This window comes from Rhincodon typus, chromosome 7 (assembly GCF_021869965.1).
Source record: "Rhincodon typus isolate 14 chromosome 7, sRhiTyp1.1, whole genome shotgun sequence".
Taxonomy (NCBI): domain Eukaryota; kingdom Metazoa; phylum Chordata; class Chondrichthyes; order Orectolobiformes; family Rhincodontidae; genus Rhincodon; species Rhincodon typus.
The window spans coordinates 74,511,325-74,538,866 of record NC_063338.1 but is presented as its reverse complement, the minus strand read 5'-3'; the positions used below and the strand labels follow the sequence as shown (position 1 = coordinate 74,538,866).

Sequence of the window (27,542 nt, the reverse complement as noted above, 5' to 3'; positions counted from 1 at the left end):
TATTTCAGAACCCCCTTCCCCTCCCCCATTTCTGAAGAAGGGCCTAGGCCCGAAATGTCAGCCTTCCTGTTCCTCTGATGCTGCTTGGCCTGCTGTGTTCATCCAGCTCTACACCTTGTTATCCCCTGCCAATGAAAGCTAACACACCATTTGCCTACTAAACGACCATATCAACTTGGGTAGCAATTTTGAGGGATCTACGGACATGGATCCCAAGATCCCTCTGTTCCTCCACACTGCCAAGAATCCTGCCATTAACCCTGTATTCTTCATTCAAATTCGACCTTCCAAAATGAATCACTTCGCATTTTTCTGTGTTGAATTCCATCTGCCACTTCTTTGCCCGGCTCTGCATCCTGTCAATGTCTTGTTGCAACCTACAACAGCCCTCCACACTATCAACAACTCCAGCAACCTTTGTCATCAGCAAACCTACTAACTCACCCTTCCACTTCCTCATCCAAGTCATTTATAAAGATCACAAAGAGCAGAGGTTCCAGAACAGATCCCTGCGGAACACCACTGGTCACTGAGCTCCAGGCTAAATACTTTGCATTTACTACCACCCTCTGTCTTCTATTGGACAGTCAATTTTGTATCCAGACAGCCAAATTTCCATGAATCCCATCCCTCCTTACTTTCTGAATGAGCCTACCATGGAGAACCTTATCAAATGCCTTGCCAAAATCCACATACACCACATCCACTGCTAGACCTTTGTCAGTGTGTTTTGTCACATCCTCAAAGAATTCAGTAAGACTTGTGAGGCATGACCTGCCCCTCTCAAAGCCATGCTGACTGTTTCTAATCAAACTGTGCTTTTCCAAATAATCATAAATACTATCTCTCAGAATCCTCTGCAATAATTTGCCCACCACAGAAGTAAGACTGACCGGTCTGTAATTCCCACGATTATCCCTATTCCCTCTCTTAAACAAGGGAAAAACCTTTGCCATCCTCCAATCATCTGGTACAACTCCAGTGGACAGTAAAGATGCAAAGATCATTGCCAAAGAGGCAGCAATCTCTTCCCTCGCGTCCTGTAAAAACCTTGGGTATATCCAGTCTGGCCCAGGGCACTTATCTATCCTCATGTTTTTCAAAATTTCCAGCATGCCCTACTTCCTAAAATCAACCTGTTCGAGCATATCAGCCTGTTTCAAGTTGTCCTCACAAATGTCAAGGTCCCTCTCACTGGTGAATACTGAAGCAAAGTATACATTAAGCCCCTCCCCTACCTCCTCTGACTCCACGCACAAGTTCCCTCCACTATCCCTGATTGGCCCTACCCTCACTCTGGCCATCCTCTTGTTTCTTTCATAAGTATATAACGCCTTGGGGTTTTTCTTAATCCTACCCGCCAAGGCTTTTTCATACTCCCCTTCTAGCTCTCCTAAGTCCTTTCTTCAGTTCCTTCCTGGCTACCTTGTAGCCCTCTAGAGCCCTGTCTGATCCTTGCGTCCTCAACCTTAAGTAAGCTTCCTTCTTCCTCTTGACTAGATGTTCCACATATCTTGTCATCCAAGGTTCCTTCACCTTACCATCCTTTTCTTGCCTCAGTGGGACAAACCTATCCAGTACTGGTAGCAACCGCTTTCTAAATAACCTCCACATTTCTGTCGTGCATTTCCCTGAGAACATCTGTTCCCAATTTATGCCCCGCAGTTCTTGCCTAATAGCATTGTTATTCCCCCTCCCCCAATTAAATACTTCCCCATACCATCTGCTGCTATCCCTCTCCATGACTGTAGTAAAGGTCAGGGAGTTGTGATGACTATCATCAAAATGCTCTCCCACCAAGAGATCTGACACCTGGCCTGGTTTGTTGCCAAGCACCAAATCTAATATTGCCTCCCCTCTAGTCAGCCTATCTACATATTGAGGCAGAAATCCTTCCTGGACACACCTGACAAAATCTGCTCCATCCAAACTATTTGCACTTAGGAGGTTCCAGTCTATATTAGGGAAGTTGAAGTCACCCATGACAACAACCCTATTACTTCTGCACCTTTCCAAAATCTGCCTCCCAATCTGTTCCTCAGTGTCTCTGTTGCTTTTGGTGGGTCTATAGAAAACTCCCAATAAAGTGACTGCTCCTTTCCCGTTTCTGACTTCCACCCATACTGACTCAAAAGACAAGCAACCAGGGCTTGTCCGGACCAACCTTTTGGAGGTCTTTGTGGAGGTAACGTGCTATGGATAAAGCAGAATCAAATGATGTATTTTACTCATATTTTCAGAAAACATTTGATAAGATGCCATGGCACAGGTTTTTGCAAAACATGAAAGCTCATGGTATAAAGGGTAGCATATTTGTATCAATAGAAGATTGGTAAGTTAACAGGCAGCAGAGAACAACTATAATTGGATATTTTTTAGTTTTGCAACATGTAACAAAGGGTGTGTCATAGCGATCAGTGATGGCACCTTAACTGCTTATAATTTATATAAACAACTCAGATGAACTAATGGAAGGTATGGATGCCGAATTTGCTGATGACAGAAAGATAAGTAATTTTATGAAGTGGACACAACGATGTTACAAAATATTAATTGGTTAGCTGTTCAGGCAAAAATATGGCAAATGGAGTGTAATGTTAGAATGTGAAGATATCCATTTTGGCAGGAAAAATAAAAAACACTATCTAAATAGTAAGAGATTGTAAAATTTTGAGTTGCATATCCTCATGCATGAATCACAGAAGGTTAGCAAGTAATTAAGAAAGCTAATATAATGTTATCATTTATTGCGAGGGGAATTGGATACAAAAGTTGGAAGGTAATAATGCAGAGTATTGGTGAGACCATATCTGGGCTGCTATGCACGGTATTGATCACCCTATTTGAGGGAGGATAATAAACTAATGCCTGGAATGGAAAGGCTGTCTTCTGAGGAAAGGATGGACAGACTAGGCTTGTATCTGCTGGAGTTTAGAAGAGTAAGAGATGAATTAATTGAAAGATATAAAATCCTGAAGATCCTTGGCAGGGTAATTGTGGAAAGGATGTTTTTTTCTCCCTCTGTGGATAAATCTAGAACTAGGAGATACTGTTTAAAAATCAGAAGTCACCCACTTAAAACAGAGGTAAGGCAATTTTTTTTCCTGAGTGTCAAGAGTTTTTGAATCCCTGTCTCTCTTTCTGAAAAGATGATGGAAGCAGAATCCTTGAGGATTTTTAAGATGTGTATAATACCCCAGGAGAAAGCTATCTGCAGTTCCAGTCTATAAGTTAAAGTCATAGTGACTCAACCTACCTGAGTGTTAGAGAAAGAGACTCTGGTGTGAGTACTGCATGGGTTTTGAGTTCTGAACAGTGCTATGTTTTGGGTACTATACAAGAGTTGTTTTTGTTTTCAATTTATAACGGCATGTTTTTTGGGGATTAATGTGATTATACTTTTGCTGTGTTTAAAAAGCAGAAGACAGCCTTCCCATTTCCAGGCATTAGTTTATTATCCTCCCTCAAATAGAGTGACAAGTAGACACTTTTATTTTGTCTTCATTTCTTTTGTTAATAAACTTAGGTTTAGCAATAAGGCACATTATATTGCTTGTCCAGCAAGAAGTCACTGTTAAACCCAAAAGAAATAAAAATCTAGCAAGCTAGGTTTCAATCTAGGATCTGACTTGTCCAGAAACAACAATATCTGATTATAAGATCATAACATTTCCTTCAATGAGCTAATGAATGAAATTATGAGTCAGTGTGATCTGAAGCAACTAATTTCTATTCCTGGACCTAGAAAGTCCCATGTTTTTTCAGACTGGAAGGCTGTGACCAGCGGCGTCCACTGTTTGTCATTTATATGAAGGATTTGGATAAGAATATAGGAAGCATGGTTTGTAAGTTTGCGGATGTCACCAAAATTTGTGTATAGTGGTCAATGAAGAAGGTTATCTAAAGTTACAAAGAGATCTTGATCAGCTGGGCCAGTGGCTCGAGGAGTGGCAGATGGAGTTTAATTTCGAGGTGTTGCATTTTGGTAAGACAAACCAGGGCAGGACTTAGGCAGTTAATGGTCAGGCCCTGGGGAGTGTTTTTGATCAAAGAGATGTTGGGGTGAAGGTTTATAGTTCCTTGAAAATGGCGACACAGGTAGACAAGGTAGTGAAGACGGCATTTGACATGCTTGTCTTAATTGGTCAGAGCACTGAGTGTAGGAGTTGGGACAATATGTTGCGGTTGTACACGACATTGATTAAACCACTTGTGGAGCACTGTTTACTGTTCTAGCCACCCTGCTTATAGGAAGGATGTTATTAAATGGGAAAATATGTAGAAAAGATTTTCAAGGATGTTACCGTGACTGGAGGTTTTGCGTTATAAGGGGAAGCTTGATAGGCTCGGACTTTTTTCTCCCCCTGGACTGTTGGAGGTTGAGGGGTGACCTTATAGAGGTTTTTAAAATGAGAGGCATAGATAGGTGAGTAGCAAAGGTCTTTTCTGTACGGTAGGGGAGTTCAAAACTAGAGGGCATATTTTTAAGGTGAGAGGGGAAAGATTTTAAGAGGGACCTGAGAGGAGGTGCATTCCATCATTTAAAAGATATTTGGATAGGTACATGAGTAGGAAAGAATTAAAGGGATATGGGTCAAACACAGGTAAATGGGACTAGTTTAGTTTGAGAAACCTGGTCTGCATGGACTTAAGGGTCTGTTTCCATGCTGTATGACTCCATGGCTCTATGACTAGTTAATCTTGAATTATCTGACCTAAAGTAGGAAATTGGAGCACAATAATTGGCCTCTGTAATCTAAACTCAAGAGGAGTGGAAGAAATCCCCGTTCATCCACTGAATTGAAAAAAATTTCCTTACATCACCTCTAAACCTCCTTCCCCTTACCTTGAAGACATACCCTCAGTCAATGTCCCTCCGCCAAGAGGAGGGGTTTCTTCTTGTCTACCTTGTCTATGCCACTCGTTATTTAATATATCTCATCATGGTCACCCGTAAGTTTCCTCTGCTCCAAGCAAAATGACTCTAGTATATCCAATATCTCTTCATATTAAAAACTTTCCAGTGCAGGTAGCACCTTGGTAAATCTGCTCTGCATCCTTTCCAATGCAACCATATTCCCCCTTATCCAGCCTCCTTAATAATGTGGATTCCAGATCTGCCATAATACTCCAGCTGTGACCTAAGCAACATTTTATACAGTTCTAGCTTCACCTACCCGCTCTTAAACTCTCTGTGTCAGCTAATAAAGGTAATATCCCATATGTCGTCTTGTACTCCATTATTACATACTTTCTTCAATCATTGTCTCAGCTGATAACATGCAGAATGACTAGAGCACTTTCCAAGTGGCAGACAATGACTAATGGGGTACCACAGGAATCAGAGCTTCGACATCAGCTATTCATAAAGTGTATAAATGAATTTGATGAGGAAACTAAATATAATTCCTTTAAGTTTGCAAATTACACAAAACTGGATGGGAGGGTGAACTGAGATGAGGTTGCTTCAGTAAGATTTAGATAAATTGAGCAAGAAAATGCATGGCAGGTTAAGTATAATGCGGGTAATTGTGATATTATCCACACAAAAGACAGATTATTCTCTGAATGGCAGTTGTTTCTGAAAGGGGGAAGAGCATGAAATCTTGGTGTTCTTGTTCACCAGTTGCTGAAAGTAATCATGCAGATGTAGCAGGCCATGAAGAAGGCAAATGGTATGTTGGCCTTCATGGTGAAGGGTTCGGGTACAGGAGCATGGACGTCCTGCTGCAATTATACAGGGCCTTGATATGGCCACATCTGGAGTATTGTGTGTAGTTTTGGTTTCCTTATTCCAAGGAACAGTGTTCTGGCTATGGAGCAAATGTTATGAAGGTTTACCAGGCTGATTCCTGGGATGGCAGGACTGACATATAATGAGAGATTTGATTGATTAGGAGTATCTTCTTTTAGGAGTTTAGAAGAGTGAGGAGAGATCTCATTGAAACCCATTAAATTCTAACAGGACTAGACAGGGTAAACATAGGTAAAACATTCCCAATGACTGAAAAGTCCTGAACCAGAGGTCACAGTCTAAGGAAGGATAGGCCCTTTAGGACTGAGATAAGGAAAAATTTGTTCTTCTGGAGAGTGGTGAGCCTGAGATAGTGGTTGAAGCCAAAACATTGAATGTTTTCAAAAAACAGTTAGATATAGTTCTTAGTACTAAAGGGATCAATGGGTATGGGGAGAAAACGGTACTGAATTAGATGATTAACCATGATCATATTGAGTGCCAGATCAGGCTTGAACACCAAGTGGCCTACTCCTCCTCCTATTCTCTGTGTTCCTGTGGATGAAATGTTGGAGAGATGCAGTTGCCTATGTAGCTATATCCCAGGAAATGTTAGTGCTGTCAGGACAGGAGGGGTAGAATATTTTCCACAAACAAAAATCTTTATAGATTTGATGAGAGGATCAACTCCAACAAAGGTAATAACCTTCTATATAGGTTACAATTTAACAAAGTTTTCTAATTAAAGATCTGTGATTGGATACATTATTTACACAGTTTAGAGTGAAGGCTACTCATCAGAAGCAAGTCCGATAAATAGCATGTAAAAAAAACTATTTGGCATATTCAGGAGAAAAGGTCTCGCCATCACAACTTTCAACTGGAACTTGAATAAATCTAACTCTGACAACCATTTCAAATATTGATTGAAACTTTTCTTGACATTAATTTTCGCTAGCTTTAGTTTATGGTCCTTGTCTAACTTTAATAGTTTGCCTTTAAGCAATGTGGCAGATTTACCTATTGTCTGCATAACTCTAGAATGTGTGCTTAGGTCTTCTCCAAAATGTTGAAAAGCTATTCCAGTCTTTCTTCATGATCCAATTGACAGCTGGTAGGATTCAGTTTTGTGATATTTACATCTCCCTGCACCACCTTTGTGACTAGATTATTGATTGCTCTTGTGATCAAAATTGGAAATGTCCCAAATGCAAGCTAACAAAACCCTATGCACAGTTTTTGCAATTCTTGCTATGTTTTATACTGTTCTAATTCAATTTACTTTGTCTGTTGGTGCTCCACAGTGATTTTAATTGTTAAGTGCTGAGGCTGCTATCATCCCCAATTCATTCAATTAGTTCTACAAAATGCATTACGAACAGTTTTCTTACCAATGGCAACGTGGTGCATTGTACATGTCTGCTGTTGTGTCGATAAGACATGAAAGAGCTCTTAAATTGTTCTAAAGCTATTCTTGTTTAATTTTTGAAATAGACCGCTCCACTAAAGCATGACCACTATCAACATGATTCACGTTGACCACAATTCTGGATAGTTCAAATCAACAGTTATCCTTGCATTGTATGGAGATTGGAATCAACAAACACAAAAGAACTGTAGATGATACATCTCCTTAGCAGGGGCTGGTAACAAAGAAAGCTATCAAAACTCATTCTGCCTGCCAATTTGCTAATACTCCACCATCTACCTCATATACAAACAATGGTTTTGTGACCGTGGCATTGAAACTTACCTTGTTGTACTTGTGGAGATGTCATTAGTCCTAAAGTGAATAATGCATCCCAGCTGGGGTGATAGAAATAATTTTTTAAATTGAAACTGACTCACTTGGGAACCATATCCCATAACCAAAATCCCTCTGTTTAACTGTAATTTCTGATTCGTTTGTCTCAGTATGCATTTTAACATCCAAGTGAGTTGAGTCTACAAGATCATCAACAGACAGCCAGACTTCAGGCTAATAACTAATTGATATGATTGTTCTGCTCACTCTTAAATTTTGTCCGGCTCCTTTGTAAAGTCTCTGACCGTCCCCATATTTTAACACCTGTAAATTTTCTGGATGTACAATCTGTAGTCAATCAGTTATGGCTACTGTGCATATCCTAATATGTTGAACTATCTCATCACCAAACAGCATCAGCAGTTTGCATGTTTGAGAATTGGCCCAAGGCTCTGTTAACAAGCAAGAAATTTCAAAGCTGTCTCAAAATCCAAATGTGCTTAACTGAGATTAGTTGAATTTCCATATCTGATCTTTTCTCAATTGTTGAAAGTCAGCAAGACTGCACGTGAAACTGTTACTTACGAAATGCAGATGCCAGCAAGAGAAAACAAATAGTAGTGATGAAAATTGGAGAACAGAAATCTTCAGTATTTAGCATTATTCCTGGTAGTAACATTAATAGATGCCAGAGAGAAGATTTGAATTATTCTTTGTTTGGGGAATGAGGCCTGGTATTAACATATCTTAAGCAAATGGTTAAGTTCTGAGGGTCCATGTTGGAATTAATTTTACAATCCTGTCAAGTAATATTTAACACACATGGAAGATCAGTTGCAATTAATAACTTCAACAGATTTTATTTTCCACATAATGCATATTTAGATTTAGGTTTAGGTTTTATTGTCACATGTACTCGACCACAGGAGTAAAGTGAAAAGTGTCCAAAGTAGCCATTCTCTGGTGCCATCTTGTAAAATACAGGATTAAAAACAGAAGTATAAATAGAAAAAAGTCAGAAGAAAATGAAATAATTACATTATTCCCTGCCTCTGCCATGAATCCTCACCACCAGAAAAACAAAGCCACAAAGTCCATCCCTCAGTCTGCGAACACTCAGGTGCCCCAAGACTCCACATGTCAACATAGCCAGAATGCTGCTGCCCCCACCATCAGGAACCCAGGACCAGTCATGGCTGTTTGAAGAGATGAATTTTGTGTCGAAACAGAAAAAATCCATTGTTCAGTGGTATAAACTTAGTAACTTCATGCAGGTCATTAGACTTGTATTATTAATTGAACAAACTGTATAATATCATCAAATTGTGAGTGAAGCTGCAATATTTCAGAAGTATACCCAGTTAGTTGCTGCTTCTTTGAATTTGGAAGAGTATTATTGCAATGGAAAAGTACTGTTACCACAAAACATTGGAACAGTACTCTGAATACATGCTGTTTTTGACCACATGGAGATTTCCACCAGTTTATTAAGCACAAAAACATGAAAGGCAGAACAGAATTTCTGAAATGTAATCACAGGAGTTGAGTTACAGTTGTGTTTGCACTGTAAGGCTTGATATGCAATTGAAGTTTTTCCAAGGTGCTTACCAATCACCTAAAAAAATGCAATAATTACCAAGCGTATTCATTGAAAGCTGCTACATTCCTTCTACATGTTTTTGTTTATGTTTTCTAAAAGTTCCTACAAGTTCAATTGTTACAATCCAAAACTTAAATCATTAGGTCATAAAATGCTACAGTACATCAGCAGGACATTTGACAAAAGTCATGTTATCTCCACATGAACCAGCTAGTTGTTCTGCAGTTCTATTTCTTGTATGTATTCTTTAACATTTCTCTTTTTAACAATCATTTGTGATAGAAAAAACTCCACATTCTAAATACTTTCAATTTTTATAAATCTACATCCCTTTAAACTGTTGTTTGATTAATCTATGTTTGTACCTTGTTTTACTACTGCCTTCACCAGTGTTTTGAATTTATCAGCAACTGCTTGGTCTTCACTCCTCTTGAAGACATTCAACATACTACTCTTATTTTTTATGTTTCTCTGCCTAAATAACTGAAACTGCTATTTGAAGGCACATCACCGGCTCTGTAGGGTTTTAGGTTACCCTGAGTCATAGACACGTACGACACAGAGAAAGGTCCTTCGGCCCATGAAATCTGTGCCAGTCAAAAACAGCCACCTAACTATTCTAAACCCGTTTTCTAGCACTTGGCACTTAGCCTTGTACACCTTTGGTATCACAAATATACTTCTAAATGCTTCTTAGATATTATGAGGGATCCTGTCTCTGCCACCTTTATAGCCATTAAGTTCCAGATTTCTATCACCCTCTGAGTGAAAACATTTTTTCTCCCATCTCTTTTAAATCTATGCCCCCAGTCATTGATCTCTCCACCAAAGGGAAATGTTCCTTCCTGTCACTCTACTTGTGCCCCTCATAATTTATACATCTCAATCATGTCCCTCTCACTCTATACTGCTCCAAGGAAAATAACCCCAGTTTATCCAATCTCACTTCATAACTAAAATTTTCCAGCCCAGGCAACATCTTAGGAAATCTCCTCTGCACCCTCTCCAGTGCTATCACATCCATCCTATAATGTGGATTCCAAAACTGCATGCAGTACTCTAGTCATAGCATAACCTACGTTTTACACAGTACCAGCATAACATGCCTGCTATTAAACTTTGTATGTCAGCTAATTGAAGAAAGTATCCCAAATACTTTTTTAACCACTTTATCTACATGTCCTGCTACCTGAAGGAACTGGTAGACATGCACATCAAGGTCTCTTTGATCCTCTTTGCTTTCCAGGGTCCTACCAATCATCAGGTATTCCCGTGACTTTTTTGCCGTGTCCAAGTGCATCACCCTCACCCTTATCTGGATTGAAGTCTGCTTGCTATCTTCCTCACTATTTACCACCCCACCAATTATTGTATCATCTGTGAACTTACTGATCATCCCTCCTACATTCAAATCTAAATTGTTTTTATATGCTACAAAGGGCCCCAAGAAAGGGCCCAACACTGATCCCAGCGAAACCCCACTGGACACATGCTCCCAATCACAAAAGCACCCTTGACTATCACCGTCTGCTTTCTGCCACAGCCAATTCTGGATCCAATTTGTTGGATCAGTCTGAAGATAATGGAAACTGATAAAAGGCTTAATGATGGGCTGTTATGTGAATAGAATTACGCTGAGTAAGTCAGGTCTGCTAAGAACTAAAACTGCAGGAAATTCAGTAACTGCTGTCTCTACCAGATAAGCATACATGTGGAGGAAACATTCAGGATTGCTCACATGCATGGATAATTCCAAATAGGATGCATACCTGACAGGATGCATACACAGAGTCTTGTGTATAAAGAGCCTGAAGAAATCTCTTTGTTCAGCATCACTTCGAAGATTAATGTTGCAAGAGGTACCTTACGTCAGGAGGCGTGGTGAAGACATCGAGCAGAGTTTCAGCCTGGCCAGCTGCCATGTGTCCTGGGTAATAACATTTGGGTTTAGTTACAGAAATCAGGGTAGTGAAAGACATTGATTAAGATATCTCTAGTAGTTAAAAGTGTGCTATTTATTTAAGTACTTAATAAATTAATTGCGTTTTATCGCGCTCCAAGTGTCTCCACTGTATCTTCGTCTACGTATGTACTGTTGTCTCGCAGAGATGGGCAACAAATTAGCCAAATCTCCTTGGATTCCATGGGGTCTTATCTTCTCTGATAGTCTCCCATGCAGGACCTTCTCAAAAGCCTTGCTGAAATCCAGGTATGCTACGGCGAATATATTGCTTTCATCTACACACCTAGTCACATCTTCAAAAAATTCAATCAAGTTGGCCAGACAACTTGGTACTCCAGCCAACACCTTTAACATTCATTTCAGTCACAGTTAGCAAATAGTAAGAACAGCATGCACCATCTACACAATGCACAGCAGTTACTCACCAAGTCTCCTCTGACTGCACCTTCAAAACTTGTGATCTCTACGTTAGAAGGATAAGGACAACAAATGCATGGGAGACACCACCAATGGCAAGTTTCCCTCCAAGGCACACACCATCTTGGTGTGGAACTCCAATAGCATTCCTTCACTGTCACCACTACAATATCCTTAACAGCACTGCAAGAATCCTACAGCTAAGGACTACAGCAGTTCAAGGAGACAAATCACCACCACCTTCTTGAGGGCATTTAATGATGAAAAATAAATGCTGGCTGGTCCAACAACATTCACATGCCATAAATTATTTAAAAATCATGCCAGCCAGCCAGCCAGCGAAACAATTCAAAACCCCCTCGTAGTACTGTGAACAGATCTGGGCAACACACTTTAGGAAGGAGTTGGAGTTGAAACAATGTAGATTTACATGAATGATTCCTGGCCTTCAGAGGTTATGTTATGAGGAGAGATTTTCTGGAGAATTTAGAAGGTTAAGGGTGATCTGATCAAAATAATTAACAGGAAAAGGCAGGGTAGATAAAGATAAACTATTTCCGCTGATTGGGAATTCGAGAATGAAGGGAATAATCTGAGAATTAGGCCCAGACCATTCAGGAGAGATATTAGGAAGCACTTCTACACTGAAAGTGGTAGATGCTTGGAACACCCTACAGAAAGAGCATTGATTTGATTTGATTTATTGTAGTCACATGTACCTAGGTACAGTGAAAAGCTTTGTTTTGCAAGCAATATAGGCAGATCATAACAAACAAAGACATATAGATCATAGGATGCTTAGAATGAGGCATACAGGTTATAACTGCATAGGAGGTGTGCAAAGCAAGATCAACATTAGCAAGATCACATTATTTGAAGCTAGGGAGTCCATTTGTCAGTCTAATAATGGCAGGGAAGAAGCTGTTCTTGAACCTGTTTGTACATGTGCTCAAGCGTCTGTATCTTGTGTCTGACAGAAAAAGTTGTAGGAGAGCATTACCAGGGTGGGAAGGGTCTTTGATGATGTTGGCAGCTTTTCACTGGCAATGAGAAATATAAATGGAGTCCATGGATGGTCTGGCCTGTGCACATAACCTTCTGTGATTTCTTACAGTCCTGGGCAGAGTAGTTGCCGTACCAGGCCATTATACAGCCAGATAGTATGCTTTCTATGGTGCATCTGTAGAAGTTGGTGAGGGACCTTATGGACATGCCAATTGCCTAAGCCACCTGAGGAAGAAGAGGCATTGTTGTGCCTTCTTGACCGTCACATCCATGTGGCAAGTCCAAGACAGGCTGTCAGTTATCGTCACTTGTAGGAACTTGATGCTCTTGACACCCTCCACCTCAGCTCTGTTGATGTAGATAGGGGCCTGTCCTCCTCCTTTCTTCCTGAAGGCAATGATCACTTCTTTCGTTTTGCTGATATTGAAAGGTTGTCAATGTTGCACTATGACACCAAGGCCTCTATCTCCTTTCTGTATTCTGACTCATCATTGTTAATTATCCATCCTACCATGGTGTCGTAGATGGCATTCATTCAGAATTTGACTACACAGTTGTGGGTGTACAGGGAGTACATTAGGAGGCTGAGAATGCATCCTTGGGGAGATCCAGTGTTGAGGGTTATCGTGGAGGAGGTGCAGTTGTCTGCCTTCACTGACTGCAGTTTGAGTCAGGAAGCTGAGGATCCAGTTTTGAGATTAGTCTGGAGGGGATTAAGGTGTTGAAGGTGGAGCTGCATTTGATAAGTAGGAGTCTGACATAGGTGTCCTTGTTGTCCGGATGTTCCAGGGATGAGTCTAGGGCAAGGAAAATGGCCTCCGCTGTGCACCTGTTTCGTCGGTATACATTTCATAGAGGATCGAAGCAGGCTGGGAAGCTAGAGCTGATGTGGGCCATGACCAGCCTCTCTCGGCACTTTATGATTATTGATGTCAGATCCACAGGGTGGTAGTCATTTAGGCACATTGCATGAGCTTCCCTTGGTGCGTTGGTTTTCTTGAAGCAGGTGGGGACTTCAGCTTTCAGGAGGGAGAGATTGAAGATGTCAGCGAAAACCTCTGCCAGTTGGTCCACACAGGATCTAAGTACATGGCTGGGAACTTTGTCCAGGCCCGCTGCTTTCTTTGGGTTGACTCCCAGGAGTCAAAGATATCAGCTATTGAGGGATATGGGCCAAATGGGTATAGGGCCATTGTTCAGCCTTGTTCTCATTGAACATTGGAACAGGCTCAAGGCGCTGAATGGCCTGTTCCTCTTCATGTGTTGCTATGTTGTGTTAGATTGTGTGCTACCTTGATCTCTGTTCTTAATAATGATAGTCCTCAGATGGAGCTTTGTTGGTGTTCTGTTTGCTTTCAGTATCTTCACTGCTTTTCTTTTCACCAAAACCCTATTCTTGATCTGGAATTTTTTACTTGTATATTAACCTCACCAACGGGCCATAGCATGACTAGACCAACAGTACTCACTCGATAGCAGTAATCTGCATATTGGATTGTAGTATTTATATTATGATTAATTCACGTATGTATGTATATATTTACAGGTTATAGAACAGATGGATCAGAAATAGGACCATACAATGCTATAACAGTAAAATCATCAATTATAAATGCCCTTTGAAATGTCCTCAAGGGATTAATTACTCTTCTGAATCTTCTGATAAAAAAGTAAACTGATATTTTGCTGCACGTAAATTCCAGATACATAGAAACAGGCAAAGCTTCCTTTTTAGTCTCTCCAACAAAATCCTTTGTTGCTAACCACTTCCTTTGTTGTCAACATTCAGAAGACTCTCAAACTGGAAATATTTTCATTTTTAAATCAATTTCTTTTGATCTTGCAACATCTTTTTGCAATTTCGGTAACTTCCTTAAAGTCTACTTCGTCTACCATTTTGTTATTCACCTCTCCAAAGATTGGCACACAGAAGTACAACTGTGTAGTTGTGGAATTGCTTCTACTTTCTTTTGTTGAGAATTAAAGACCCATAACAGCCAATGTATAGACCCACAATCATCCGCCCCTTTCAGCACTATACTGGCATCTCTCCACTCGCTGCTGAATCATTTTTTTTTTCTAATGTAATGGAAACTTAAAAAGAGTCCAAATTAATTTGCTGGGTAAAAATCTATAGTTCTTTAATAGCTGTTTGATGTGAATTATTAACTCCTTAAATGTTCCTTAATTTCTAATGTTCAGCATTAAACACTCAAACTATTACTTTCGACTAACTTGTTCCCTGAGTCTGAAAAGTATATTGGGTCTTTTTCACTATATGTCTGGCTGTCACTAATTGCTAAGTTTAACACCTGTTACTATTAGTTTCACCTTCCTTTGGATGCATTCCATTGTTTTAGTTTGGTAACCATTAGCTTTACCAATTGCGGTCTCTTTTTTGACACTTTTTGACAGTGAGCTGAGTTTTAGTCCAAGTGTTTTCCCGAGTGTGATTCAGGGTTCCCAGTCCATTGTGGCCCTTTGTGATGTTACCCCCCACAATGACATTGTTCTGGGATTTTGCAATGTTCCCACTGCTTGTGCCGTAATTAAACCCTAACTCCACAGCACTTCAGATGCTGCAAGTCTTTCATAGTGTGATCACAAACCGTTAGCCCTAAGTAAATAGCCAATTAAGAAAAGTTAATTCCTCTGTATGCTGCCAGGAGACTGGTGGTGCTACCGGAAAGGAAGCCAGTGCTATATCCCGCTGATGTGCAATGGAGGCCGCTCTATGGCGCACTGACCTCTACATCGCCGAGGCCAGATGCCAACTCTCCGACACCTCCTCCTACCGCCCCCTTGATCATGACCCCACCCCTGAGCACCAAACCATCATTTCCCAAACCATCCACAACCTCATCACCTCAGATGACCTCCCACCCACGGCCTCCAACCTCATCGTTCCCCAACCTCGCACTGCCCGCTTCTATCTCCTTCCCAAAATCCACAAACCTGAATGCCCTGGCCGACCCATTGTCTCCGCCTGCTCCTGCCCCACCGAACTGATCTCCAACTATCTGGACTCCATTTTCTCCCCCTTGGTCCAGGAACTCCCTACCTATGTCCGTGACACCACCCACGCCCTCCACCTCCTCCAGAACTTCCAATTCCCCGGTCCCCAACACCTCATCTTTACCATGGACGTCCAGTCCCTCTACACCTGCATTCCCCATGCAGATGGCCTTAAGGCCCTCCGCTTCTTCCTGTCCCGCATGCCCGACTAGTCCCCCCCCACTGACACCCTCATCCGCTTAGCCGAACTCGTCCTCACCCTCAACAACTTCTCTTTCAATTCCTCCCACTTCCTACAGACAAAGGGGGTAGCCATGGGTACCCGCATGGGCCCAAGCTACGCCTGCCTCTTTGTAGGTTACGTGGAACAATCCCTCTTCCGTACCTACACCGGCCCTAAACCCCACCTCTTCCTCCGTTACATTGATGACTGTATCGGCGCCGCCTCGTGCTCCCACGAGGAGCTCGAACAGTTCATACACTTCACCAACACCTTCCACCCCAACCTTAAGTTTACCTGGACCATCTCTAACACCTCTCTCCCCTTCCTGGACCTCTCTGTCTCCATCTCGGGCAACCACCTAGAAACCGATATTCATTTCAAGCCCACCGACTCCCACAGCTACCTAGAATACTCCTCCTCCCACCCACCTTCCTGCAAAAATGCTATCCCCTATTCCCAATTCCTTCGCCTCCGCCGCATCTGCTCCCAGGATGATTCCACTCCCGTACGTCTCAGTTGTCCTCATTTTTCAAGGACCGTAACTTCTCCCCCTCAGTGGTCGAGAACGCCCTCAACCGTATCTCCCGCAACTCATCCCTCACACCCCGTCCACGCAATAAGAACCAAAAAAGAATCCCCCTCGTCCTCACATACCACCCCACCAACCTCCGGATCCAACGCATCATCCTCCGACACTTCCGCCATCTCAATCTGACCCCACCACCAAAGACATCTTTCCCTCCCCATCCTTATCTGCTTTCCGGAGGGATCACTCTCTCCGTGACTCCCTTGTCCGCTCCATACTCCCCTCCGGCTCCACTACACCCGGCACTTTTCCCTGCAACCGCAGGAAGTGCTACACCTGCCCCCACACCTCCTCCCTCACCCCCATCCCAGGCCCCAAGAAGAATTTCCACATCAAGCAGATGTTCACATGCACATCTGCCAATGTGGTATACTGCATCCGCTGTACCCGGTGTGGCTACCTCTGCATCGGGGAAACCAAGCGGAGGCTCGGGGGCTGCTTTGCAGAACACCTACGCTCGGTTCGCACTAAACAACTGCACCTCCCAGTCACGAACCATTTCAACTCCCCCTCCCATTCCTCAGATGACATGTCCATCCTGGGCCTCCTGCAGTGCCACAACGATGCAACCAAAGGTTGCAGGAACAGCAACTCGTATTCCGCTTGGGAACCCTACAGCTCAATGGTATCAATGTGAACGTCACAAGCTTCAAAATCTCTCCTCCCCCTACTGCATCCCAAAACCAGCCCAGCTCGTCCCCGCCTCCCTAACCTGTCCTTCCTCCCTATTCCCTCCTCCCACCTCAAGCTGCACCCCATCTCCTACCGACTAACCTCATCCCGCCCCCTTGACCTGTCCGTCCACCCTGGACTGACCTATCCCCTCCCTACCTCCCCACCTCCACTCACCTTTACTGGCCCCAACCCCGCCTCTTCGACCTGTTTGTTTCCTCTCCACCTATCCTCTTCTCTATCCATCTTCTATCCGCCTCCCACTCTCTCCCTATTTATTTCAGAACCCCCTTCCCCTCCCCCTTTTCTGATGAAGGGTCTAGGCCCGAAACGTCAGCCTTTCTGCTCCTATGATGCTGCTTGGCCTGCTGTGTTCATCCAGCCCTGCACCTTGTTGTCTCGGATTCACCAGCATCTGCAGTTCCTACTATCTCTCTCACTCTACCAATCATGCCTGGATTGAGACAGCAGTCCAGGTCAGTGCAGTGTCTGGGGTGAAACACAACGTATAGCAGTGCAGGAAAAAGTTTAGTGATCTTCTATCTCAACAAGGTCACCACCTTTTCTCTGCTACCTCTCACTCTCAGGGCGACCAGTAACAATAACCACTACTGCACAAGCCTCTTACGATGATTTATGGACTACAACTCTCACTATTGCATGCATCCAGTCCACTCCAGCTCTAACCCATTTCATGCTTAAGCTACTAACTTTTTGTGCCTCTTGTGCTTATCACTCATTCACTGGGGACACCTTACCACCACTCCTGCTCCTGCATCACTATTAACTGCTGTCCCATCCAGACTCCGGAAAATCTGTCCCTCTTCCCCCCCCCTCTGATGTCTCCACAGCAACTTGACTGACATTTTTGAGTGATTTGCATTTGACTTGCAGGACTGACTGTGACCAACCCTACAGACTAGAATTGGACAATTGTGGTAGCTGGTGGTACATTGCCCACACCACCCAATGGAGCAGAAAATTCCACCCTGTTTATCCCAAATTGCAGATGATCTTTGTGGATGTTCTGTTTTTGTATCCTAACATTTTACTTATTTTTCTAATTTAGGTTTTCATAAACTTTTTTCACAATCCTTGAGCAATATTTGTGGACACAGTTTGTGCAACCTCACTTTGTATTCCATATGGTGTGAGATGGTGATAGTACTTTAAATTTGAGATAACTAACGTGTAAATCTTTTATTCTGCATCATATTTGTTTAAGCATTTCTAGTTGTGAACTACTACAATTTTTTTTTGTATTCAGCTCGAATTTCTTATATAAGTCATTGGTAAACATCTCTTGGTCTCTTAGATTGGCATACCTTCTCTTCCTACTTTGGTACGTAACTTGATGTCATTTGCAAACTTAGACACCCTAAACACAATACCTTTAAGGTTGTTCACAAATGTTCCAGACTAATCTTTCGAGGATGTTATGGGTCACAGCTGTCCTATTATCCAACCAACCGATAATCTAATTTCCAACTTCATTTTGGATCCCACGAGCTTTCACTTGAGTTATAGTTCTTCTGTGCAGGGCTTTTAATTTTGTATATTAGCTGGCATAACTGGGTACAGCTGGAGGCAACTGTAACAAAAACAGATGTCTTCCTAGATTTGACCCTGATGATTGCTGGGAACATCAAAAGACTCAAAATAACTCCTTTCAGGTATTAAAGTGGCAAGTTAGAGATTTTCCATGGTCTGAAGCAAGCTCTGATATCCAACATTAACTATTGCTAGTTTAGAGCATATTGGAGTGTGTGCACACAATGGAGAGAGTGGCAAGCAATCTCATTCTGTGGAGGACAATTCTCCAGGCAGGAGGTGTAGTTAGTGCAGCTTTGCCACTAACATTCTTTGAATTCTTCTGAATTGATACAATTGCTACGATGTGACTGTACTAACTCTTATGCTTAATTATGATATTCAGTTCTTTTTCTGAAAGTGTTTTGTTTAAGCATTTGGAATCAATGTATCATCTACAAAGATACTTTGGTGTAGTGAACATAATTGTTTTCCTGAATTTGTTCTTCATAATTTACACTTCGCATTGTATTGTGTTGACATATTTTAAATGTAAACAGAAAAGACCTTTCCATTGATGTGATCATTTTGGAACTTGGATGTCTCACAGCAAAAATTATTTTTTAATTTCAATAAATTTATTCACAATGTAGAAGTAAGTTGCGAAATTTTGATTTAGATAAATGTATCAACAATGGAATATAGGAGACATGTTACTAGCCATAAAGAGTCAGATGTGGAAGGTGAATGAAGAATTGAACTACGAAAAGCTGCAGACAGTGTGGATGCACATTTTGGCATTATTTGGCATTTTACAGCGTTAAATCTAGTTTTTTTTTATTAACTCACCAAATCTTTAAACATCTTGTGCCAGCTATTTGACAATTAATGAGCTATTAAGCTAAGGAACTGAGGTTTATTTATAGACATCGACAAAATTGCAGGATTATAATATTATTATAGCATATTATGCTTAAGACAAACAAAAATCTATGGCAATGCAATTTGAGAAAAATTTATTATTGATACAGTTTTTAACTGTCTAGAGCAATACCTTTTCAAAAAAGCAGGCTACATAAGTTATTTTCTAAAAAGAAATACTTTTGTAGATTTTAAATGGTCTTTGAGAGTGTAGCAAGAGTCAGGTGTTAAGCTAAAGTATTTGTAAATTAAAATCATGCATAGTTATATAGTGTAAATTTAGTGTATATAGTATTACATAAAATACATTGCCATACTTCTACTTGTCATGTACTTTTTAAAACTAGGCGGGAATTGTTTGGAATTTATTCAAGGGCATTTCGAGCACACTTGGAAATTTTAACTGCAAACTTTAACTTGTATTATATAAACATCACTACAGCTTAGAATATCTGAACTACAGTGTTACTATTTTAACCATTTGATTCATGTCCTGTCTGTGTATACCATGATAGGTTGCAATTTGGAAATTTTGACAATAACCTTAAGATTCCTCCATGGTTAATGCACTTCTCCTGTAAGGTAGCACAAATACGTGATACTGAAGAATTCTATTACATCAGTCATTCAGACATTGTTCTTGAACTTTTTAAAGGCAATATTGCTGTATCAGTATGACAACTTGACACCAAATCTATTCTAAATTTGAGAGTTTACTGTCATGTATATTGAAAATTTCCATGTGACTGGGAAATTACATTTTCAATCAGGGATGGGCAATAAATGCTGCCTAGCTAGCGACACCCTCATCCCGTGAATGAATAAAAAAAATACATTTAACTGTTTGTTACATTACGGATGTCAACTGATTTTGAATGTTGTGAGTTTTGTATAAACAGCAAATCTTGAAAATTGGACTTTAATTCATCTGCACCAATCAAGAAAGCTAGTTTTGCGATGGAGTGGTTAGGTGTCTCTTAGTTTTGAAAGTCAATCTTCTAAAGGAGTAAGGAATGGGAAGCCTATGGAGAACTGTAGTTACCATTCATTATCTATTAATTTAACTAGTACTATTTCTTCGACCTCTTTTTGGTTGTTTATGCATTTGAAAATTATTTTTCAGAAGTGTATACTTGCGACATGAATCAGACTGGTATTGACATAAAAGAATTCTTGAATCTATTGATTCCTTCATGGCCATCTAATTGAAACTAACTCCTTCTTTTGTTGGGGAACTGGGCTTTTTTTTAATCTTGAAGGGCCTTGCAGTCTTGGCCTTGGCCTCTTTAACTCAGATTAAAATAACGTTTGCTAATAAAATATGGAAAGAATTGCCAGTGGTGACTGAAGCACCACAATATCACCTCTGGCAGTTTACGACCAACCACCTTCAAATGCTAAATTTCCCTAGTACCCCACCCCACAAACCAGGCCTTGTTATCACAGAGCTAGTAGGAACTGCAGATGCTGGAGAATCTGAGATAACAAGGTGTAGAGCTGGATGAACACAGCAGGCCAAGCAGCATCAGAGGAGCAGGAAGGCTGACATTTCGGGCCTAGACCCCCCTCCTTCTGAAGTTCCTGCTGTGTTCATCCAGCTCTACACCTTGTTATCTCTTGTTATCACATAGTCTGCCATTACACATTACTTATTCTTAGTCCCTAACAGTCCCCATTAACAGCTATTCACCCTCCTAGCCAAATCGTTATCAACTCCTTTTGTCTATCCAACTGCTGTTCTGTCTCTTTGGGCTCTATCCCCACATATTGTTTACTCCTTACCCCTACCCCTCCCTGTCTTCTGCACATAAACGAACATTTACCTAGCTACCATGGTTCTGAGGAAGGCTCACCGGACCCGAAACATTAACTCTGATTTTTCTTCTCGGATGCTGCTAGACCACAGCTGAGGTTTTCCAGCAACTCCTATTTTTGTTCCTGAATTACCTCATCTGCAGGTCTTTCGGTTTTTACCCTCAAATGCTATCTTCCAGTTGTTTCAGCTTTGTTTAATTCAAATAATTAAACAATATACATTATTTGCAAAATGTATATTGACAAATGCCATTATTTTATATTACTTTGCCCTTCAAAAGAAAACCATGAAAAAAGTCTAAATAAACAAATAAATGAACACTTGCACAGTATTGGAGAGTTAAAAGTAATCTATAAATATGTTTTTAAAGCATTGCATCATTAGTACTGATTGGGATTCCACTTTTGAGGCCTTAAAATGCATAAAGGTGAATAAGTCCCCAGGACCTGATCAGATGTACCATAGATCTTGACTTGATAGCGGTGTACAAAATGATCAGAGGTATAGATAGAGTAGACAGCCAGAGACTTTTTCCTACGGTGGAGGTAGCTTTTACAAGGGGACATAGTTTTAAAGTGAAAGGAGGTAGATATCGGTGAGACGTCAGAGGTAGGTTCTTTACTCAGAGTGGTAGGGGCGTGGAATGCATTGCCGGAGAGGGTAGTGGAGTCGGCCTCATTAGGGCCATTTAAGCGGCCATTAGATAGGCATATGGATGATGGTATAAGGTAGCAGTGGAGGTTAGATAGACCTTAGGTTGAGGGTAAAAGTTCGGCACAACATTGTGGGCCAAAGGGCCTGTACTGTGCTGTACTGTTCTACGTTCTAGATCTCTGTGGGAAGCTAGGGAAGTGATTGCTGGGCCCTTGCTGAGATATTTATATCATCCATAGCCACAGGTGAAGTGCCGGAAGACTGGAGGTTGGCTAATGTGGTGCCACTATTTAAGAAAGGTGGTAAGGAAAAGCCAGGGAACGATAGACGGGTGAGCCTGACCTCTCTGGTGTGCAAGTTGTTGGAAGGAATCTTGAGGGATAGGATCTACATGTATTTGGAAAGGCAAGGACTGATTAGGAGTGGTCAACATGGCTTTGTGCGTTGGAAATTGTGTCTCACTAACTTGATTGAGTTTTTTTGAAGAAATAACAAAGAGGATTGATGAAGGCAGAGTGATGGATGTGATCTGTATGGACTTCAGTAAGGCGTTCAACAAGGTTCCACGTGGTAGACTGGTTAGCAAGGTTAGATCACATCGAATCCATGGACAGCTAGCCATTTGGATACAGAACTGGCTCAAAGGTAGGAGGCAGAGGGTGGTGGTGGCGGCGAGTTGCCTTCCAGACTGGAGGTCTGTGACCAGTTGTACGCTGCAAGGATCGGTGCTGGGTCCACTACATTTTGTCTTTTATATAAATGATTTGCGTGGGAATTAGGAGGACCGGTTAGTAAGTTTGTAGATGACACTGAAATTGGTGGTGCAGTGGACAGCAAAGTAGGTTATCTCAGAGTACAACGTGACCATGATCAGATGGGCTGATGGGCCAAGCAGTGGCAGATTGAGTTTAATTTAGAAAAATGTAAGGTGCTGCATTTTGGAAAGGCAAATCAGGGCAGGCCCTATTCACTTAATGGTAAGGTCCTGGGGAGTGTTACTGAACAAAAAGACCTTGGAGTGCAGGTTCATAGTTCCTTGAAAGTAGAGTCGCAGATAAACAGGAAAGCGATGAAGGTATTTGGATGCTTGCCGTAATTGGCCAGTGCACTGAGTATGGGTGTTGGGAGGACATGTGGCTGTACAGGACATTGGTTAGGCCACTTTTGGAATATTGCATTCATTTCTGGTCTCCCTGCTACAGGAAGGATGTTGTGAAACTTGAAAGGGTTCAGAAAAGATTTACAAGGATGTTACAAGGGTTGAAGGGTTTGAGCTACAGGCAGGGGCTGAATCAGTTGGAGCATTTTCCCTGGAGCGTTGGAGGCTGAAGGGTGACCTTATAAAAGTTTATAGAGTCATGAAGAGCATGGATAGGGTGAATAGCCAAGGTCTTTTCCCCAGTGTCGGGCAGTTCACAACCAGAGAGCATAGGTTTAAGGTGAGAAGGGAAAAATTTGAAAGGAACCTAAGCGGCAACTTTTTCACGCAGAGGGCAGTGCATGTATGGAATGAACTGCCAGAGGAAGTAGTGGAGGCTGGTACAATTACAACATTTAAAGGCATCTGGATGGATACATGAATAGGAAGGGTTTAGAGAGATATGGGCCAAATGCTGGTAAATGGGACTAGATTAATTTAAGATATCTGGTCAGCATGGACAAGTTGGACTGAAAGATCTGTTTCAATGTTGTGCAGTTCTGTGACTCTGATTGCAAATAAAAACCATCAAAAAAGTGTTTTATTTGTTCAGATTGGTTTACTTTTACATTGTTACGCCAAATGGGAGCCAACATCTTTCTGTTCCATTGGTATATCTACCATTTGGTGCTATAACCAAGGCAAGTATGAGGGACCTGAATAAACTCAGCTGGGTCCATATTTTATGGATGTTTCAACTACAACAATATATTAGTTATGATCTCTCTTTCAAAAAAGGAATAAAAATGTTGAAATAACTTTTTAAAAACCCGTAAGGAGAAATGATAATGGTTTCACAAAGTTGGCCCATATATTTAGAGAATGATTTGGGACAGTTTCTAGTCATCATTCTTATTAACAAACGTGTCATATTTAAAAGCAATCATCTTATCTTTTTATATTTGTTGTAACTGGAAAGAGTGAAATCTGTTTGATTCCCTCCATGTTCAGTCGCACATACACGCATACTCTAGAAGTAATCTGGATGCAGTTTTGAGAATCTGAAAGATTGCGAATGTCCCCTCAACATACACATTACAAATAAGAACATCAGTTAATGGGTAATAGCTATGACACTGCACATTTCTCCATAAGAATTGTTTCTAGAATTTAAAATATTTGGTCAAATCCTAAAAGTGGTTATGTAGTTAAGGTTTTAACTAAATATTTGCATAGAAAGTGTGTCCAATTTCATTTCAATGAACAGAATGGCATGACAACCTAACCTGCTTTAAATATCAAGTAACAAGACTTTGTGTGTTAAATTACTATCCATCCCTTAGTCAAAAAAAACATAAGCAGACTTTTCCACATAATCAGTTCAGTAGAAATACCAGTTCATTAAATTCTTTTATGCTGTTTCCCCTTATCATTCAGAATTTCATCTGCTGGATGCAAGCCTGACTGTAATCTTTAACAGAGTGTTTTAAGTATGTATGTTCTACATCTCCATAGACAAAGATGCTGAAATGAAATGATTAACGTGACAAAGATGTTCTCATAAACAGTGCTCCATGACAACAACTGTTAACTGTTTTGACATTGGCAAAGCATTTCTGGATCCTGCCCCAAAATAATACAAATTGAGAATTTCTCAGTGTTCTCAGAATGTATCACTTGGGCAGTCTTATTTTGTATAACATGTCAGTGGTATAATTTCTGGTGCTGGGTATTTACGCATGTTCAGGTTGGGGAAAAATGCACAGCAAATGCTCAACTTGTTTTTTTTTGTTATTACATACTCAACAAAGTGGAATATTTCCGTGCAGTATTCAAATGATTGCAGTAGTTTTAGCTAAGAGCTTTTTGATGTCAGCATCAAACTAACATTTGCATGTAAATGTTTCATTCTTCTGTTTTTTGAAGATTATGGTCAACCTGAGATCAATACATTAAGCTTCTTATATATCCCCATAAAACATTCAACATTATTTTACAGAAATTAGTTGAAATTAAATGAATTATTTATCCGTATTTCAGTACTGCCTTCCTTACTCTGCTTCTTGCATTATTGTTTGTTATGCTTGCTCACCTCTCACCCCTTTCCACATAACTGTTGTCTTAAAAGCTGACTTCTTTTTTCAGATATTTGCCAGTGCACAAACTTGGCCATGATCTGCGCATGACTGATATTCAAGACATTGAAGATGGTGAAGCCTTAGATAGTCTGATTGCTTTGCAGAACTGTAAAGCAGATGATGGATTGATGAGAAACAGTTTTCCATGTCTGAAACTTGGTCCGACTGCAAAACAGGATGCCAAAAATCAAGAAGGACTATCAAACATATCAGAAACACTGGAAAACTTAAACTGCATCAAAAGAACTGAAGGTACAAGTACTTATCATGGAGAAGTTATGGAACATATGGCCTTTAACCCCTGCAGCATGTTGGGTGGGAACTTGGAGGAAAATTACGGTGTTGCCTCCCAGCATATGCCTTTGCATATTGTCTGGCCCCACAGGTGGTAAGTAATGTACATCTGAGGTAATCTAGTAAGTTAGTTTGCCTCCGCCTTTGAGCGGCCTGCTCTAGATGTTATCAATGACAATGCACAATCTTGAAAAATCTTCTAATCAGAGCAGAATCTACTGCTCAGATAATTGTCACAATTTTTATACTCAAAGTTCAGCTTTCAGTGCTCTTGGATGGAATTAATTTTGGTTTGAGGGGGTTTGCGGTGGCGAAGGGGCGGTGGAGGGAGAAATCCAGCCTGATAATTTTCCAGTGGTGGACATGAACATTTTGTTCCAGTTATCTCTTAGCCTTTTTAATCTGCATGTGGCCTGATTAGAATTCACTTCATCCTAGATTGTGAGTAATTTTTAAGAGAGGCTTTTTGTGGGTAGTGTGGGGGTGGGTGAAGGAGAAACCAGTAGGTCAGATGTTCATTGAGCAACTATTTACAGGTAAAGCAATAAGTATGCACACCGACAAAGTAAATCGTCTTTACGCAGATTTGACTTGCAGTACTTTAAAACTCCAGAAGCTTTCAAAGCTGATCTGCAGCAGCTGGTATCTAAAAGGATTTTCATCTTTGACTCCAGGGCTTTTAGAACCAAAATGTGACATTTCTGGTGATAAACCATAAAGCTTTAGCAAGGAAAGAATTTCCCTAAAACTAGTTTACAAATCATCTTGTAGTGTAATTTATTTATTTTAAAAGTCAGTGTTTTTATATTTTCCATTTTCAATGATACTAGGTTGTGAAATATTCGAACTGCACTCACAATCTTGATCCACGATAAATGTATTAGCCCACACTTTGTATTTATGGTTCAGGATTTTAATCACTACATTTAGAGTGAAGGCAAGCAGCAGTTCCAAAAATGAAATTAATATGTCCTTAAATAACAGTGGAGATGGAGAGGTTACTGAGAGAAAAGCATATGTTTCAGGCATTCTTTGGAATCCTGGGGGTGCATTAATTTTTAGTAGCACTTCAGGGTATGTGGTATAAATGCAGAAAAGTGAACTTAATTTAGTATGAGTTATTTATTTAGTGATTTTATCGAATGATCTAATCAGAGGTAGAGATATTTTATGTGGAGATTAACATATAGAATAAAATTGCCCATCAGCGTTCAGCATTGCTATCATAATGTATCATTTTCTCCACATTTTGACGTAAAAACCATCAAAGTTAATATATTTTTGAGAATTTTAGAAAGGAAACAAGCAAGAAGCATAAAAATAATGACAAAAATATCAACCTAAGCTGTTTGTTGCCTTTACCTAAGTGAGCTATGTCAGCTTTCTTGGCCCACGTCTGATAGATATTTGTTGTATAGAGAGCAAAAAAAATCAAACTCTAATACTATTGTGTGCACATAACCATCTGTCACCAGTAGCCTGGAGATGAGAGGAAGATTACGAGGAATAAACATTGAGCTGCAGAGCATTGGTAAAGCCTTCAGGCAAAAACTCTTGTGGGGACATCAAAGACATTCTAATTCCAAGGCAGTCAAGGATTACAGTTTGTAACCTATGCTGACAACAGATAAATGGCAGGCAATATTGTGCTTGAGCTGTTGGGTCTTGCATGGAGTATTGATGATGATGTTATCTTGCGGGATGGACTCTGTTGGGATAATTTCATGATAAAACATTTCAAATGCCACCCGGTTCTGTGCACTTGCTGGTTGGTTACTTTAATGTCAGGTTTGTTAATTAAGGGATACAAGAGACCAAAAAAGGGAGGAGGAAAGAATTTGTAGATTTAATCAGAAAGTTGTTGTTAAAGAGAGGGATTAATATAATTAAAAAGGACAGGAAAATAAATCAAAAAGTGAATATGTTTGCAATATTCAAACATTGACTTGAGAAATTGCATTTTTTTTTTGTGTACTCCTGTATTTTCTTAATTTCTCCTTCATCCTTCACCTGCACCTCCAACCGTACTGCTGCCCTCTCCTCTTTCCGCTCATGGCTTGAGAGACGTTTATTCGAAAAGTGAGGAAAGGCG

General features: G+C 40.7%; 1 protein-coding gene across 1 annotated transcript in view; it reads left to right on the top strand.

Moving 5' to 3' along the window:
* gtdc1 (glycosyltransferase-like domain containing 1) overlaps positions 1-27,542 on the top strand; it is a 226,869-nt gene that overhangs the window by 131,006 nt on the left and 68,321 nt on the right. Inside the window, exon 4 of the mRNA XM_020512422.2 lies at positions 25,164-25,544. Within this exon, the coding sequence (XP_020368011.2) occupies positions 25,164-25,544 (381 nt within the window). The remainder of the gene's footprint in view (positions 1-25,163; positions 25,545-27,542) is intronic.